Here is a 17,066-nt window from a genome sequence, read left to right as displayed (position 1 = left end):
ATCCACCCGTCTCGGCCTCCCAAAGTGCTGGGATTACAGGCTTGAGCCACCGCTGAGTGGCATTTTTAAAAATTTCTTAACCAAAAACTTTTTGTGAAATGTGCTTTTTATTTTTTGCAAGTCTCCTAATTAATAAAGTTTCTTGAGGCTAGTGTTTGTTTTTTTGTTCTTCATTTTTCTTTTATTTATTTATTTATTTATTTTGAGATGGAGTCTTGCTCTTTTGCCCAGGCTGGAGTGCAATGGCTTGATCCTGGCTCACTGCAACCTCTGCCTCCTGGATTCAAGTGATTCTCCTGCCTCAGCCTCCCAAGTAGCGTCAGGTATACAGCACCACTCCCGGCTAATGTTTGTATTTTTAGTAGAAACAGGGTTTCACCATGTTGGCCAGGCTGGTCTCAAACTCCTGACTTCAGGTGATCCACCCGCCTCGGCCTCCTGAAGTGCTGGGATTTTTTGTTCTTTGCATTTGTTCTAACAGGTTTTCTTAGTCATTTTGTGCTCTTGTGAGCATGTAGGTTCCTTGTGTCTTGGGTTATTTTTTCTGTTTATTTGCTAATCCTGATATATACTTTATTTGCTCATTTGTATACATGACTAGTTTAGCTAAACTTTTTGTTGGTTCTTTTTGTGTTAAGATATCTTAACTTTTCTTTAGGTGGTGGAGATACCTGGGATGGTATGTGGATTGTTTTTTGACAGCGTCCGTGTTTGTTAATGTCTAATTTCTGCTTTCTTTTTTCTAACCTCAGTTTGTTGGCATGAGAGTGTTTTTTCTCTTAAAAAACCCCTACAACTAATTGGATTGATTATTTTTTTGGTGGTTTTTTATTTGGTTGACAGGAAGTATAGGTTAGGTTATTTTAAACTAATAGCACTGAAAACACAGTTGACATTTTCGTAGTAACATCTTTGTTCTTTAAGATGAATGCTAAAGAGTGGAAATTCAGTGATAAGGGGACAATAGCCCCAGTTAAACATAGCTCATAGCAAATGGTGTCTTTGACTTTGCAGAAAGTATTTTGTAGACTTCCTAACCTGAAGCTTGGTTAGATATGAAATGCAGTTCTAGGAGCCGTATGTTGATATGAAGACAAAAGTTCTTTTAGCCATATGTTGCAGTTAGATTGTTCATTGCCCAGGTTACCAGTAATAAACCCTGATTGGTTCTTGGTGGTTTTGGATAAATTGCTTTCCGGGAGCCAGTACATTTGGTGGTGGGTTTTTTCCCCCCACAGTGCATGCCAGAGTTTTTGAAGCTAGTCGTCGTTGTTTCACACATTTCATAGTATCCTATTAGCATGGTAACACATGTCCCAGATATTCAGTATTAGTAGAGTGCTAACGTCATCAAGAAGCTGAGTTGTTTGGTTAGATTTTGAAATCTATAGAGTTTAGAGAGTCCTACTACTTAGTAATTCCTGTGCTCATTTTTCACGGCCACTTATAGAGTAGGACTTGACTGATTTTCAGGGAGAATGAGGAGTTCTGAAAGGCTTTTTTGGTTTATTTTCTGGAGATTGATCCTACTTAGTTTGAAAATGTTGGTTGATGAATGTGAATATTGAACTTCTTAGATAATTTTTTAACGTATATCCAAAATTTTTGCATTTGCTTGTTAATGTCAATGAATGGCAGCTGTCAAATCAAGCCTTCCTCTAAAGCAGTGGTTCTCAAGTGAGGATGATCTTTTTGCCCCAGGGGATATTTGGCAATATCTTTTTTTTTTTTTTGGAAAGATTTTTTATTGGAAGACAGGGGGTAGGTGCTATAGGCATTTAGGGCTGGAGGCCATGGAGGCTGCTAAATACCCTACAGTGCATCAGACAGCGTCCCACAATGTCGAACAGCATTTGGTCCAAAATGGCGACAGTGCCACTGCTGAGAAACCCTGCTCTATCGGTTTCATGTGGTGCATGGGGCTTCCAAAGGGAAATTTCGAGTGAGTGAACGTTTGACATTCCAATTCAACTGCCTTCAGTGGTAGAGGCCCTTGGTTTCTCCTAAGAAACTTGGGATTGTGAGAATCTGGAATCCCAGAAGAGACCCAGTCTTGGGCAGGGATGAAGAGATCCCCTTTTCCCCGGGAATGTTTCGTGGTGCTGTTTCTCTCCTGCCTACCTGTTCCTTCTCATAACTGGCACTACCTAAAAGCATATGCTTACTCTTCAGAACAGTACCTTGTGTGTATTTTTGGTTCAAGAGGATACCTGGTTGAAAACTTGTGCCACTAAGGACTTGTCTGTCTACTTACATTGCCTGCTGTTCCCCACTGTAGTGAAATCATTACTTTGTCAAAGAAGAATGTTTGAGTTGGTGTGGATTTTCCTAAGAGCGTTTTGATGTTTTTCTGTGCTCAGCTTCATAGAGATTAAAAGTCTCTTTTGGTGCTGCTCCTTAATTAATATTAGAGTTACATGACTCTTAGATTTTGTTATTTGTAGGTTTATATTTTAAAAATACATGTATTTATTTGTGCTCTTAGGCCCCCAATCAATGTTTTACTACTTTTCTGTAGTTAATAGTATAGTGAACTTCACGAAACAACATTTCGTTAAGAGAAATTTTCTGGGGTTGTTTTCGTTTCCTTAGTAAGCATTATATAGTATGTTTCCTACCCTGAAAGAGGTTTCTCTACTGGGAAGGGGCTTTTAAAAATGCTTTGAGAATTAAATTGACATGATTCATATCAGTGGTCCAAATTGATGTTTGAACCATTTCAAAAGTAGCTTCTTTTGCAGGCCTTCTCTGAGGATTTAAAAAAGTTATTTTATAAGTATTTTTCAAAAAGAGATTGCCCCAGCCTAGGCAACATAGTGAGACCCTGTCTCTAAAAAATAAAAATAAAATGGTAGTCAGGCGTAGTGACGCACCCCTGTAGTCCCAGCTACTCAGGAGGCTAAGGCAGGGGATTGCTTGAGCCCAGAAATTTGAGGTTACAGTGAGCTATAATTGCACCACTGTACTTGAGCCTGGGTGATAGAGTGAGATCCTGTCTTGAAAAAAAAAGCTGGCTGGGCGCAGTGGCTCATGCCTGTAATTCCACTATTTCGGGAGGCCGAGGCAGGTGGATCACCCGAGGTCAGGAGTTTAAGACCAGCCTGACCAACATGGTGAAACCTCATCTCTACTAAAAATACAAAAATTAGCTGGGTGTGGCAGCGTGCGCATGTAATCCGTTATTCTGGAGGCTGAGGCAGGAGAATCGCTTGAACCCGGGAGGCAGAGGTTGCAGTGAGCTGAGATTGAGTGCCAGTGCACTTCAGCTTGGGCAACAGAACGAGACTCTGTCTCAAAAAAAAAAAAAAAAAAAGACATTGACAAATGTGTGCTGTTTTCAAATTGTTCTGTAGCTCACCAGAACAAGCTAGAAGAAATGATCAATGAGCTAGCAGTGGCGATGACAGCTGTAAAGCACGAACAGGAATACATGGAAGTCCGGGAGAGGATACACAGAGCCAGTAAGTGAATCCCGTCACTTTGCAGCAGCGTCTGATGGTGAAGATTGTTTTACTCAACAGCTTGCTTGTATTTTCCTCATTTGGAAACTTTGCAAATTTTATGTGAAAGCATTGGCTTTAAAAGTGTACTTACATGAGATATTTTTTGAGCATACGTGTGTGTGGAGCTTTGTAGTTTATTATTGGGACATTCATTCTAAACCAGAAAATGCTATTAAGATTTAGTGCAAGTTTTTAAGAGTTTGGTTTTCTAGCCGGGCGTGGTGGCTTACTCCTGTAATCCCAGCACTTTGGGAGGCTGAGGCAGGTGGATCACCTGAGCTTGGGAGTTCGAGACCAGCCTGGCCAACATGGTAAAACCCCGTCTCTACAAAAAATAAAAAAATTAGCTGGCTGTGGTGGCGTGCACCTATAGTCCCAGCTACTTGGGAGGCTGAGGCATGAGAATCACTTGAACCCAGGAGGCAGAGGCTGCATTGAGCTGAGATTAGGCCACTGCACTCCAGCCTGGGCAACGGAGCTAGACTCTGTCTCAGGAAAAAAAAAAAAAGAGTTTGGGCTTTTAAAAATGTATGGTGAGCTAAGGAATAAGCTAATCATTTTCTCAGAAGGGAAAAGTGTTGTAAAATGGGTATTGCACTGGTTTTTAATCACATACCTGAAACTTACATGCCAGTGGGATTAATATGAGATGCTGAGATTTAATCTTTTTACTAAAATGGAAGGCTTAATGTAGTTAGAATAGAAAACACCAAAACATGAGTACAGGCAAGTCATCAGGTGAAGATCAACTTGAGTCCTCAAGTTTGTAAGTTGGGAACTTGGAATGTATTTTTCTGTGGAAACAGTGATGATTGAAATCTTGTGTTAGGTTGCAAAAGTCTGTTTAGAACTGGATAGAGCATTAAACATTAGGCTTTTGCATTTAAAATTAAGAGGTCCTATATTGACAGACAGACCAATTCCATTGATTAGGTTCAGGGCCACACCATTGTTCAGTGTTTTCATCCTTCAGGTAGTTCTTGGGGAGATGAAAAGAGCAAAGTGGCCGGGACAGTGGCTCACGCCTGTAATCCCAGCACTTTGGGAGGCTGACGTGGGCGGATCACAAGGTCAAGAGATTGAGACCATCCTGGCCAACATGGTGAAATCCCGTCTCTGCTAAAACTACAAAAATTAGCTGGGCGTGGTGGCACGCACCTGTAGTCCCAGCTACTCAGGAGGCTGAGGCAGGAGAATTCGCTTGAATTCGGGAGGCAGAGGTTGCAGTGAGCTGATATAATGCCATTGCACTCCGGCCTGGCGACAGAGCGAGACTCCATCTCAAAAAAAAAAAAAACAGGAAAAAAGGAGAGCAAGGCGTAGTGATGCACCTCTGTAGTCCCAGTTACTCAGGAGGCTGAGGCGGGGGATTGGGAGCAAGCTTTTGTCTTAAGGGCAGTGATTCTATGTCAGGAATCTTTGTTCTGAGACTGGGGTAGGGAGTGAACAGTGACTCAAAGAGATAAGCACAGCTTGAATTTCTTCCAGATGTGGTTTCTGTTTTTCCCACCCTTAAATCTGTTCTTGCTACTTATGGAAACAAATCTTCAGGATCTGGAGCACAGACATCAGCTTGTGTTGGCAGGAAGGTGTGTAAATGTAATAGCCTGGAGAACTCCCCTCATCCCCACTTGTTTTAGGACTGGAGTGGGGCAAGTTATGGACCAAGGCTTGTCTACAAGCACTCGAACCTTTTGCCTCACAATTTTTTCTCCTTGCCTCCACTCTTAATCTCACCAGCTGGGATCTTCACTTTTTCTCTCTTACCTTGTTGGGACTCATGTGTTGGTTACCTTGTTCCCAGATGGGGACCAGCCCAGTCTGGAGTTGGAAGGGCACTGAACTAAGTCAGAGGGCAAGTTCCTCTACTTTGCAAGTTTAACTGGTTCAGACCAGATGGCTTTCGAGTTATAGAAGTTCTCGGGAACACAGTGGCCAGAGGAAGCACATGTCTTCCAGTCTTTAGGGGTCCAACCTTGTTCTCTCACCCATGATTTGAGTGGAGATACTCCTGTATTTGTTTCACAAATAGTGAGCTATGTGTTCATATTTAAAAGTGTTAGCAGTTTCTAGAATTGAATTTATAGGTATTCAGTTTAAATTTACAAAGCAAATGGTTCCCATAATGTTTTGTTTTTGTGAGTCTTGCTATAGGACCCACTTCTCAGCAGTGAACATAATGAGACCTTTTCACTACAGTGTCGTAATAATAACGTGTTGCTTCTAGATCAGGCTAATATATGAGTGGCGTGAGGACAGTGTCCCAGGTCACTGCATTCTGATGTTATTGTGCTTCAGTGTGTTCTATTTAAACTTAAAGGTGCATTTTTCTTTGGGAAGTCCAGGCGGGCGGATCACCTGAGGTCAGGAGTTTGAGACCAGCCTGGCCAACATGGTGAAACCCCGTCTCTACTAAAAATGCAAAAATTAGGCCGGGCGCAGTGGCTCACGCCTGTAATCCCAGCACTTTGGGAGGCCGAGGCAGGCGAATCACGAGGTCAGTAGTTCGAGACCAGCCTGGCCGAGAGACCAGCCTGGCCAATATGGTAAAACCCCATCTCTACTAAAAATACAAAAATTAGCCAGGCACATGTAATCCCAGCTGCTTGGGAGGCTGAGACAGGAGAATCACTTGAACCCAGAAGTTGCTTAGGCTGGTCTTGAACTCGTGGGCTTAAGTGATACACCCGCCTCTGCCTTTCACAGTGCTTGGATTACAGGCATGAGCCACTGTGCCTGGCCTACTTTCTTTTATCAGACTCTGTCTTTTTTCTGTTTTTTTGTTTTTTTTTTAAGATGGAGTCTTGCTCTGTTGTCCAGGCTGGAGTGCAGTGGTACGATCTTGGCTCACTGCAATCTCCGCCTCCTGAGTTCAAGTGATTCTCTTGCCTCAGCCTCCTGAGTAGCTGGGACTACAGACGCACGCCACTACCATACTTTGACGTTGTAAATAATTGCATTTTGGATAACTGATTTTGAAATAATTCCTTAATTTTTTTAGAAGTCAGTTTTCTTTTTNCCAGCCTGGCCGAGAGACCAGCCTGGCCAATATGGTAAAACCCCATCTCTACTAAAAATACAAAAATTAGCCAGGCACATGTAATCCCAGCTGCTTGGGAGGCTGAGACAGGAGAATCACTTGAACCCAGAAGTTGCTTAGGCTGGTCTTGAACTCGTGGGCTTAAGTGATACACCCGCCTCTGCCTTTCACAGTGCTTGGATTACAGGCATGAGCCACTGTGCCTGGCCTACTTTCTTTTTATCAGACTCTGTCTTTTTTCTGTTTTTTTGTTTTTTTTTTAAGATGGAGTCTTGCTCTGTTGTCCAGGCTGGAGTGCAGTGGTACGATCTTGGCTCACTGCAATCTCCGCCTCCTGAGTTCAAGTGATTCTCTTGCCTCAGCCTCCTGAGTAGCTGGGACTACAGACGCACGCCACTACCATACTTTGACGTTGTAAATAATTGCATTTTGGATAACTGATTTTGAAATAATTCCTTAATTTTTTTAGAAGTCAGTTTTCTTTTTTTTTTTTTTTTTAGACGGAGTCTTGCTCTGTGGCCCAGGCTGGAGTGCAGTGGCCGGATCTCAGCTCACTGCAAGCTCCGCCTCCCAGGTTCCCGCCATTCTCCTGCCTCAGCCTCCTGAGTAGCTGGGACTACAGGCGCCCGCCACCTCGCCCGGCTAGTTTTTTTTTTTTGTATTGTTAGTAGAGATGGGGTTTCACCGTGTTAGCCAGGATGGTCTCGATCTCCTGACCTCGTGATCCGCCCGTCTCGGCCTCCCAAAGTGCTGGGATTACAGGCTTGAGCCACCGCGCCTGGCCAGGAGTCAGTTTTCTGATTCAGCAAAATGGATACTAATATAGGACGTTTCAATGGTGAGGGAGAAAGATGGTTGGGTTGGGTTTTAACCCTAGAATTATGACCTTGGGCAAGTCACCTTTTCTTCTCTGCTCCCTGTATACAAGCAGAATGGACTTGGCTGTACCCAATGAATCTTTAAGCCCAGCTTATTTTTGTATTTTTAGTTGAGACAGGGTTTCACCACGTTGGCCAGGATGGTTTCGATCTCTTCACCTTGTGATCCACCTGCCTTGGCCTCCCAAAGTGCTGGGATTACAGACGTGAGCCACTGCACCTGGCCCTATTTCATTTTTAGAGACACAGTGTCTTACTCTGTTGTCCAGCCTGTAGTGCTATGGTGACAGGATAGCTCACTGCAACCTCAACCTCCTGGGCTCAAGTGATCCTCCCGCCTCAGCCTACCAAGTAGCTGGAAATCCAGGCATGTGCCACTACACCTGGCTATTTTTTTTTTTTGGTATCATAGAGACTGGGTTTCTCCATATTGCCCAGGGTTGGCCTCTGACTCCAGAGCTAAAGCAGTCCTCTTGTCTTGGACTCCCAAAGTGTTGGGATTATACTGTAATTGTTTTTAATGTTGGCCATTTGCAGAAAAATAAAAAACTACATAGAAATTTTGTTTTGAGATGGAGTCTTGCTCTGTTGCCCAGGCTGGAGTGCAGTGGCACAGTCTTGGCTCACTGCAAGCTCCGCCTGCCAGGTTCATGCCATTCTCCTGCCTCAGCCTCCCAAGTAGGTGGGACTACAGATGCCCGCCACCACGTCTATTTTTAGTAGAGATGGGGTTTCACCGTGTTAGCCAGGATGGTCTCAATCTCCTGACCTCATGATCCGCCCACCTCAACCTCCCAAAGTGCTGGGATTACAGGCATGAGCCACTGCGCCCGGCCTACATCTACATAGTAATTTTTAAAAGCTAAGGCTCTAGCATTTGACTGGAGAGTTGGACACAATGGCTTGTGCCTGTAGTGTTAACTACTTCAGAGGCTGAGGCAGGAGGATTGCTTGAGGTCAGGAGCTTGAGACCAACCTGGGCAACACAAGACCATTTTTTTAAAAAATAAAATGAATTGACCAGGCATGGTGGCTCATGCCTGTAATCCCAGCATTTTGGGAGGCTGAGGCAGGCAGATCACCTGAGGTTGGGAGTTCGAGACCAGTCTGACTAACATGGAGAAACCACATCATTACTAAAATACAAAACTAGCCGGGTGTGGTGGTGCATACCTGTAATCCTAGCTACTCGGGAGGCTGAGGCAGGAGAATCGCTTGAACCCAGGAGGTGGAGGTTGCAGTGAGCTGAGATCGCATCATTGCACTCCAGCTTGGGCAACAAGAGTGAAACTCTGTGTCAAAACATAAAACATAATAAAATAAAATAAAATACATTTAAAAATAAAAGGAATTTGGCCAGGCGTGGTGGCTTAATGACTATAATCCCAGCACTTTGGGAGGCCGAGGCAGGCGGATCACCAGAGGTCAGGAGTTCAAAACCAGCCTGGCCAACATGGTGAAGCCCTGTCTCTACTAAAAATACAAAAATTAGCTGGGCGTGGTGTTGAGCACCTGTAATCCCAGCTACTCAGGAGGCTGAGACAGCAGAATCACTTGAACCCAGGAGGCGGAGGTTGCAGTGAGCTGAGATCGCGCCACTGCCCTCCAGCCTGGGCGACAGTGAGACTCTGACTCAAAAAAAATAAATAAATAAAAAGAATTTGATCAGAAACTTGAATGTAAGAAATTGAGTATAATAAATAAATATAGAGTAGATGTGTATTTTACTTTAAGGATCAAATCCTTAGTTTGAGAGCAGGACAGATGAGAATAGTTTGTCTTGTATTTGATGGTCTGGTAGTAACTGTCAGTATTGATCCATATAACTGAGTAACCTCTTCCATTGAGAACAGTTGCCAAGTACACAGGTGCTCAACAAATATTTGTCACATATTTGGGGAAAAAGACACTCAGACTGCCATATTTTGATGTTGTAAATAATTGCATTTTGGATAACGGTGATTTTGAAATAATTCCTTAATTTTTTTAGAAGTCAGTTTTCTGATTCAGCAAAATGGATACTGATATAGGACGTTTCAATGGTGAGGGAGAAAGATGGTTGGATTGGGTTTTAACCCTAGAATTATGACCTTGGGCAAGTCACCTTTTCTTCTCTGCTCCCTGTATGCAAGCAGAATGGACTTGGCTGTACCCAGTGAGTCTTCAAGGTTTCTTTTAAAACTCTTTGCTTCTACTTTGGGAGGCTGAGGCAGGAGGATCAGTTGAGGCCGGGGGTTCAAGACCAATTTGGGCAACATAGCAAGACCCTTTCTCTACAAAAACAGAAAAAATTAGTCGGATGGACTGGAGCATACCTGTACTCCCAGCTACTCAGGAGGCTGAGGTGGCAGGATTGTTTGAGTCCAGTTCAAGGTTGCAGTGTACTATGATTGTGTCATGGCCTTCCAGCCTGGGCAACAGAGCAAACAAAAAAATATTTGCTTCTGAGTATGTTGAGTTGCCCAGAGACAAAAGTATTTACAGTATAGGTGACCCATAGGTTACAATGACTTCACTTAGAAATGTTCATATTTATGATGGTGCAAAAGTGATGTGCATTCAGAAGAAACTGAGCATCAGGTACCCGTGCAACCATTCTGTTTTTTACTTTCAGTGCAGTGTTCATTAACTTGATAAATAAAAAATAAAATAATAATAAAATGCAGTTTAACTTATATGAGATATACAACACTTTATTATAAAATAATCTTTGTGTTGTTAGATGCTTTTGCTGGACTGTAGGCTAATGTAAGTGTTCTAATCATGTTTTAGGTAGGCTAGGCTAAGCTGTGATGTTTGCTAGGTTAGGTGTATTAAATATATTTTTGAATTAGGTATTTTCAACGTAAGCTGGGTTTATTGGGATGTAACCCCATCTTAATTTGAGGAACAGCTATTCTACGAATGGTGTACACGATATTACTTTCACACAGAGTGAAGACTAGAATATGATGCCTATGTTTTTTGGGGGAGAATTGTTAAATTTTGTTTGTTTGTTTTGTCCTCAACAGTCAACGACAACACAAACAGCAGAGTGGTCCTTTGGTCCTTCTTTGAAGCTCTTGTTCTAGTTGCCATGACATTGGGACAGATCTACTACCTGAAGAGATTTTTTGAAGTCCGGAGGGTTGTTTAAAAAGCCTCTTCCTGATGATCCCAACTCAGAATTCACTGTTTACCAAACACTTGGTCATAATAATGTCATTAGTTTCTCCATTTTTATTTTCTGAACTGTACAGTCACAATTTATGTTTCTTTGTGATGAATAGATATTGGGGAAAACACCTTTTAGGAAAATTATAGTGAAAATTTGACAGTTTTGGCATAATTTCTTATTTGAATGCTGCCTCCATTATATAGGTCCTTCCAGGAACTCAAACACTGTAAGTGAAATATGGGAGTATAGTTTTTATTATTTCTTTTCCTTTTGTTTTCATAATATAGTGCAGTTTTTTCAGGAAATCAGCACAAAGCCTGATAGTACTTTACTAAAATGACTGCACTCTTTGGATTCCCTCAGTCTGTGGTTCAAGTCACTACAGATTCATTTTTGTTGAGTCCTTATGAGAAACAACAGTATGAATCTTTGACGGTTTCTGCCCATCCTAATGGCAGAGCTCTCTGACGGGCATATGCTGCCAGGCTGGGTACTTTCATACTTTGTTTTCTTCTTTTGCTTTAAAACTACGACTCAGCATACATTTTCCTGCATACATTTTTACATTGTACCTTAGGACTCAGTCATCTCCACTTAAATTGATGACACGAGCAGCTAATAACCATTTTTGGGTTTCTGCCTAACCTTCTAATTGTTTGTTAAAGCCAATTCTCTGGGTGTCCCAGTGAGTGGTGGCTCTTTTTCTTTCCACGCTGGCACATTCACTTCCCCCACTCTTGGCATGTAGGAAATAAACATTTACATAATTGGAAAAATCCGGATTTCTGATGCCAAAGGGTTAAAGCCTCTTGGATTTCATTGCAGTGATATACAGCCACTATTTTATTTTTGATCAGTGGCCTTTGGGCCACTGTTTAGGGCACTGAACATCAGTGTCAGCATTAGGGTTTGGGTTTTTGTTTCTCTTGGGGCTTTCTTTTTTGGCACAGGTGAATCTTGTTTTGTGTAAAATGAAATGACTTTCTCTTGTTCTCTCATGATGGGTTTAAAATTAAAAGAGCATCTGGTTTCGGTATGGGGATGATCCAGGATTATGTTGTGACTGATATGTATTAGTTACTTGTACATTTTTTTTTTTTTATCTTTGCAAGGGGAAAACTACAAGTAATGAGTTTTATATAATTAATTTAAATTTGTTACAGGTTTTCATGTTCAGGATAAGCAATTTTTCCACCTTGGGTGAGAACACTTGCAACAGTTTATTAATGAGGTGACTTTCACCTTAGGACAACTGTTGCATACCAGTTTTGTTTGTGTGTGTGAAACACTTCAAAATTGATTTAAAATATGTAAATTTAAAATTGGTTGTATCTAATATGCCCCAGGTTCAGTAAATAAACAATTCTTTTTAAAAACAGTCAGTATTCTGTGTTTTATATATTGACAGTTAATTCACATTTTTTACACACCAACTTTCTGTTCTTATTTGACATGAGACATGTCCATGTTTTCTGAGTATTTATGCCTATTATGTCTGTTACTTTTTAATTCTCTAAGCTTGAGGATAGTGAATGGTACCAAGTTTTCGTTTCTGCACAGGTTTTCCAGTGAGGCTTCTCTGATGGATCAGTGCTAAAATCTCAAGTATTTTTCTGTTTGGGAAAAAAGAAAGGGTTGAATTATTTCCAGTCGCCCATGTGGTTTATGAATGTGGGAAATAGCTTTAAAGACAGATTAAATGATGTGCCCAAGGCCACAGGTAAGAGAGTGAAAGGTGGAACCGGAGACTAGATCACCACCTGTAGAAACTCCTTCCGCTGTGAAACTAACGGCCTGCTGGTAATAAAAGTAGCTACGATTTACTGAGTCCTGTGTAATGTCTTGATCTAGTACTAAGCACTTTACTTGGTCTGTCTTATTCATGTTTCAAAACTGCCATTACCTTGGGTAAAATCATTTTGGAAGTGAGGAGGAAAACAGGCTTGGAATGGGTCCTTAGGTCAGAAAACTAGTAGAGCCCAGAAGACACACACAGATATGCAATTTCTCTGTGCCTTTGCTTTCAGAACTGTCTGTGAAGTGCCCCCCTTTTCTTTTTTTGGAGACAGGATCTCACTCTGTTTCCAGGTTGAAGTGCGTTGGCTTGATCTTTGCTCACTGAAGCCTCAACCTCCCGGGCTCAAGTGATCTTACCACCTCAGCTCTCCAAGTAGCTGGGACTACAGCTTTTGTTTTTTAAAAACAGGGTCTTGCTTTGTTACCCGGACTGGAGTGCAGTGGCACAAACATGGCTCACTGCAGCCTTAACCGCTCAAGTGATCCTCTCATCTGAGCCTCCCGAGTAGTTGGGACCATAGGCATGCACCACCACGCCTAGCTAATTAAAAAATTACTTTCATAGAGACAGAGTCTCCTGTACGTTGCCCAGGCTGGCCTCATTCTCCTGGGCTCAAGTGATCCTCCTGCCTCAGCCTCCCAAAGTGTTGTGATTGCAGACATGAGCCACTGTGCCTGGCTGAAGTCCCATTTTATAAAAGTTGTCGAAGGTGTTTTGAGAATGTGATGATCATTTCATTGAAAATGTGGCTTCAGGCTGTTGTCTTTTACTTAATTTGAGATGACTGCAGTCTGCGTGAGTTGTATTCCCATTTATTGATCCCACAAATATTTGAGTAATTGCTTTGTGCTACAGTGATAGTCCCTGGGATAAAGAAGATAGAGAAAAGACGCCATTAGTGTGGGTTTTACATTTTGGTGGCAGAGATGAACCTAATAAGTTGTGTGTGTGTGTGTGTGTGTGTGTGTGTGTGTGTGTGTGTGTGTAGCAAGAAAGATAATGGTAAATGCTAAGAAGGGAAAATAAATGAGGGTAGGAGTTTCAGTGATGCGGAAAGGAAGGTAACACTGAGAAGGTGATTTCAAAAGTCCAAGTGGAATGTAAGGGAGTGTAAGGGAAAAATTCCCCTTTGCCCTCAGGTTTCTCTAAAAATTCAACCGAAAAGCACATTAATAGGAGGAAAGTGATGCAAATTTATTTGGTCATGGTTTTGCACAACAAAGGAACCTTCAGAATTAAGACCCAAAGTTACAGGGAAAACTATTCATTTTTCTGCTTAGACTCAACAAAATATGCACAGCTGAGTAGAAATAGGACTGGGCAAGAAGGGCATGATCTAATGCTCACAGACTGAGTGGGGAAGCCCAGCAAGGCCTGTCTGGATTCTTTTCGGCCTCTCTGTGCAGGATTCTTTCCTTCTGGGTAGGGGACAGAACCCTTCCTGGAATGGGGTCTTACAACCTACAAGCAAAACAAAAGAGGTCAGATAATTTTTTTTTTTTTTAGAGACATAGTCTCTCTGTTGCCCAGGCTGGAGTGCAGTGGCGCGATCTTGGCTCACTGCAGCCTCTGCCTCCTGGGTGCAAGCAATTCTCCTGCCTCAGCCTCCCAAGTAGCTGGGACTACAGGCACACGCCGCCACATCCGGCTAATTTTTTGGTATTTTTAGTAGAGATGGGGTTTCACCGTGTTGCCCAGGCTGGTCTCGAACTCGAGCTCAGGCAATCCGCCGGCCTCGGCCTCTGAAGTGCTAGGATTACAGGCGTGAGCCACCGCGTCTGGCCTTTTTTTTTTTTTTTTTTTTTAATGAAACAGTTTCACTCTGTCGTCCAGGCTGGAATGCAGTGGTGCAATCTAGGCTCACTGCAACCTCCACCTCTCAGGTTCAAGCGATGCCCATTGCTCAGCCTCCGGAGTAGCTGCAGGCACCTGCCACCACACCTGGCTAATTTTTTGTATTTTTAATAGAGACGGGGTTTCACCACTTTGGCCAGGCTGGTCTCGAACTCCTCACCTCGTGATCTGCCCGCCTTGGCCTCCCAAAGTGCTGGGATTACAGGCGTGAGCCACCATGTCCGGCCGATAATTTCTTTATGGCCAGTTTTTTTACAGAAAGGTGGAGAGAGAGAGAGTAATATTTTTAGGTTTTATGGCTGACTTTGGAGAAAAGGGGTTCCCGTTTCTATGCTCCATCATGACGGGCAAGAGGGGTTCTTGAGTGTCTATGGCCAGCCTCACAGAATCAGAGATCAGAGACGGGGCAGAAGGTCAGAGAGAAACTTGCTTCTGAGGCTGCCTCTGGGGTCTTCATTTTGGGGTTTCGTTTTCAGAGCCTCAACAGGAGCAAGTCATGCACATAGCTGGAGGAGATAGGCCCTCATAGAGGGCACGTAATGAGTGGTCAATAAAAGCTTGCCGAGTGAAGGTGTATATGGACATGAATGGCCCAGGCCAACTGTGAACAGTGGAATAGGACAGTGTTCTTACTTAGGACTCTGACTCTAACTTCCGGGAAAGTAAACCAACATTCAGGACATACCGGCCATCGGACCCCCGCCATCAGCGGGTGCCTGTTTTGCAGGGCTGCTAACCCGGGGCTGCGACACCTTTCTCTGCCCACGGCGGCCAGCCCCGCTGTCCTTCGGCCTGGACGCGGTCCTGTGCTGCCACCTGCCTCCGAGGGACAGAGAAAGTGGGAGAGCCGGGCCAGACTCCCTCCCGCCAAAACCCTTGCCCGGTGCGGAGAGGCGCCCGGAGCCCAGGGGTGCGGGGCGGGTGTAACTCCCCGGGCCTGCCCCGCCGCCTGCCTCCACCGTCCCGCGGGCGCGCTTTTCCTCGCTCCCGCGGCGTTGGAGCCTTCGCCGCGCTCCGGAACTCTGCTCCTCCAGCAAAGTTCCCGGCCGGCCGCCGGAGCTGCCGGAAGCGGAAGTGCTCGTTGGGGGTGCACAGGGCGCGTTCGAGCAGCGGCGACCGAGGCGGCAAAGGAGAGCGCCATGGAGCATGTGACGGAGGGCTCCTGGGAGTCTCTGCCAGTGTCACTGCACCCGCGGGTGCTGGGCGCCCTGCGGGAGCTGGGCTTCCCGTACATGACGCCGGTGCAGGTATCGGTTCCTGGGGGAGAGTGAGGCTGGGAGGGGGGCAGGCACCCGCTGCTTCGGACACAGCGGAGGTGATCGGACAGACCCAAGCCCTGGGGCGCTCATCCCTCCAGCGGGGGCTCTTGCCTTGTCTCCAGGCTGCCCAGACTGGCGGGATGCGGAGCTGCTCGGCCTGCGAGCCGGCAGAGGGGCCGCGACCCACCCTGCCCTCGGGTGCTGGAGTCTTGAGCCTGGTTCTCCTCCTAGCCCTGCCCCTGTAGCTGTGAGACCTCGGGCAAATGGCTTAACCTCAACGTGCTTCATTTTCCTTCTCTGTGAAATGACGAAAAAATAACACCCTCCTTATGGGGTTGCGGTGGGGACTAAATAAACCAGTCGGCACACTATGGGAGCTCAGCGAGGGTTACCTGTTGTTATGCATCTTTTCAAGAAGTATTTCTTGAGGACCTGCTATGTGTCAGGAACTCTTCTAGGCTCTGGGGAGTTTGCAGTATTGGCATCTGCTCATAGCCTTACTTTCTAGCGCAGGAGCTAGAGAAAGGATAATTTCAGCTGTTAGTAAATGTTATGGAGGAACTAAGACTGTTGTGATAGTGTCACTCGAGGACTGGAGAGGAGGTGAGACAGGGTGCTAAGGAAGGCCTCTCTGAGGAGGTGTCATTGAGCTGAGACCTCAGTGATTGAGAAGGAGCTGGCTCTGGGGTGACGAGGGGGAGATTATTCCAGCAGAGAGAAATACCAGTGCACATAAATGCCCTGGGGCAGGCTGCAAATGGTTTGAGCAGCAGAAAGGGGGCCTTTGTGACTGAACATCAAGAGTAGTGCAAGAGATGGATTGTGTAGGGTCTTGTAGGAGCTTGGATTTCATTCTAAACGTAGTGGGAAGCCATCTTATCCGGGAAGATGCTTAGGAAGGGAAGGGCTGTGGTTTCTCTTTAGAGAGTGGCCTTTTCAGGCATAAGAGACGAAGCAGGCAGGTCGCTTAGGAGGCCATTGTCAGGTAAGAGATGATGGTAGCTTGGAGTAGGGTGGAACCAGTGGATATTGAGAAGTCACATTTGGAATAACTTTAAGGTTGCTAAGGGACCGGAAGTGGAGGTTAGGAAAGAAAAGACTCTAGAGGGAGCTGAAGTTTTTATTCTTTTTTTTTTTTTTTTCTTTTGAGATGGAGTCTCACTCTGTTGCCCAGACTGGAGTGCAGTGGCGCGATCTCGGCTGACTGCAGTCTCCACCTCCCGGGTTCAAGCAATTCTCTGCCTGAACCTCCTGAGTAGCTGAGATTACAGGCGCCTGCCACCACGCCCGGCTAATTTTTTGTATTTTTAGTAGATATGGAGTTTCACCATCTTGGCCAGGTTGGTCTTGAACTCCTGACCTCGTGGTCCACCTGCCTCAGCCTCCCAAAGTGCTGGGATGACAGGCTGAACCACCGCACCCCACCGATTTTTATTCTTAGTAGCTGAGTGAATGGTGTTACTATTTCCCGAGAATGGCTGGAGGGTGTAGCAGGTTTCAGAAGGAAAGTCAAAAGTTCTTATTTTTTTTTCTGTGTGTGTGTGTGGGTGGTTTTTTTTTTTTTTTTTTTTTTTTTT

General features: G+C 44.4%; 2 protein-coding genes across 3 annotated transcripts in view; both read left to right on the top strand.

Moving 5' to 3' along the window:
* The window catches only part of TMED2 (transmembrane p24 trafficking protein 2), a 14,894-nt gene extending 2,937 nt beyond the window's left edge, over window positions 1–11,957 (top strand). Inside the window, exons 3-4 of the mRNA XM_017889836.1 lie at window positions 3,354–3,461; window positions 10,433–11,957. Coding sequence (XP_017745325.1) covers window positions 3,354–3,461; window positions 10,433–10,557 — 233 coding nt within the window. The 3' untranslated portion in view covers window positions 10,558–11,957. The remainder of the gene's footprint in view (window positions 1–3,353; window positions 3,462–10,432) is intronic.
* Window positions 11,958–15,276: 3,319 nt separating this feature from the next.
* DDX55 (DEAD-box helicase 55) overlaps window positions 15,277–17,066 on the top strand; it is an 18,656-nt gene continuing 16,866 nt past the window's right edge. For both annotated transcript variants that reach the window (XM_017889820.1, XM_017889830.1), the window contains exon 1: window positions 15,277–15,477. In XM_017889820.1, coding sequence (XP_017745309.1) covers window positions 15,370–15,477 — 108 coding nt within the window. In that variant the 5' untranslated portion in view covers window positions 15,277–15,369. The remainder of the gene's footprint in view (window positions 15,478–17,066) is intronic.

The sequence above is a fragment of the Rhinopithecus bieti genome, unplaced genomic scaffold (genome assembly GCF_001698545.2).
Source record: "Rhinopithecus bieti isolate Rb0 unplaced genomic scaffold, ASM169854v2 scaffold_574, whole genome shotgun sequence".
Taxonomy (NCBI): Eukaryota; Metazoa; Chordata; class Mammalia; order Primates; family Cercopithecidae; genus Rhinopithecus; species Rhinopithecus bieti.
The sequence above is the reverse complement of the archived record's forward strand: the minus strand, read 5'-3'. Positions and strand labels throughout refer to the sequence as shown.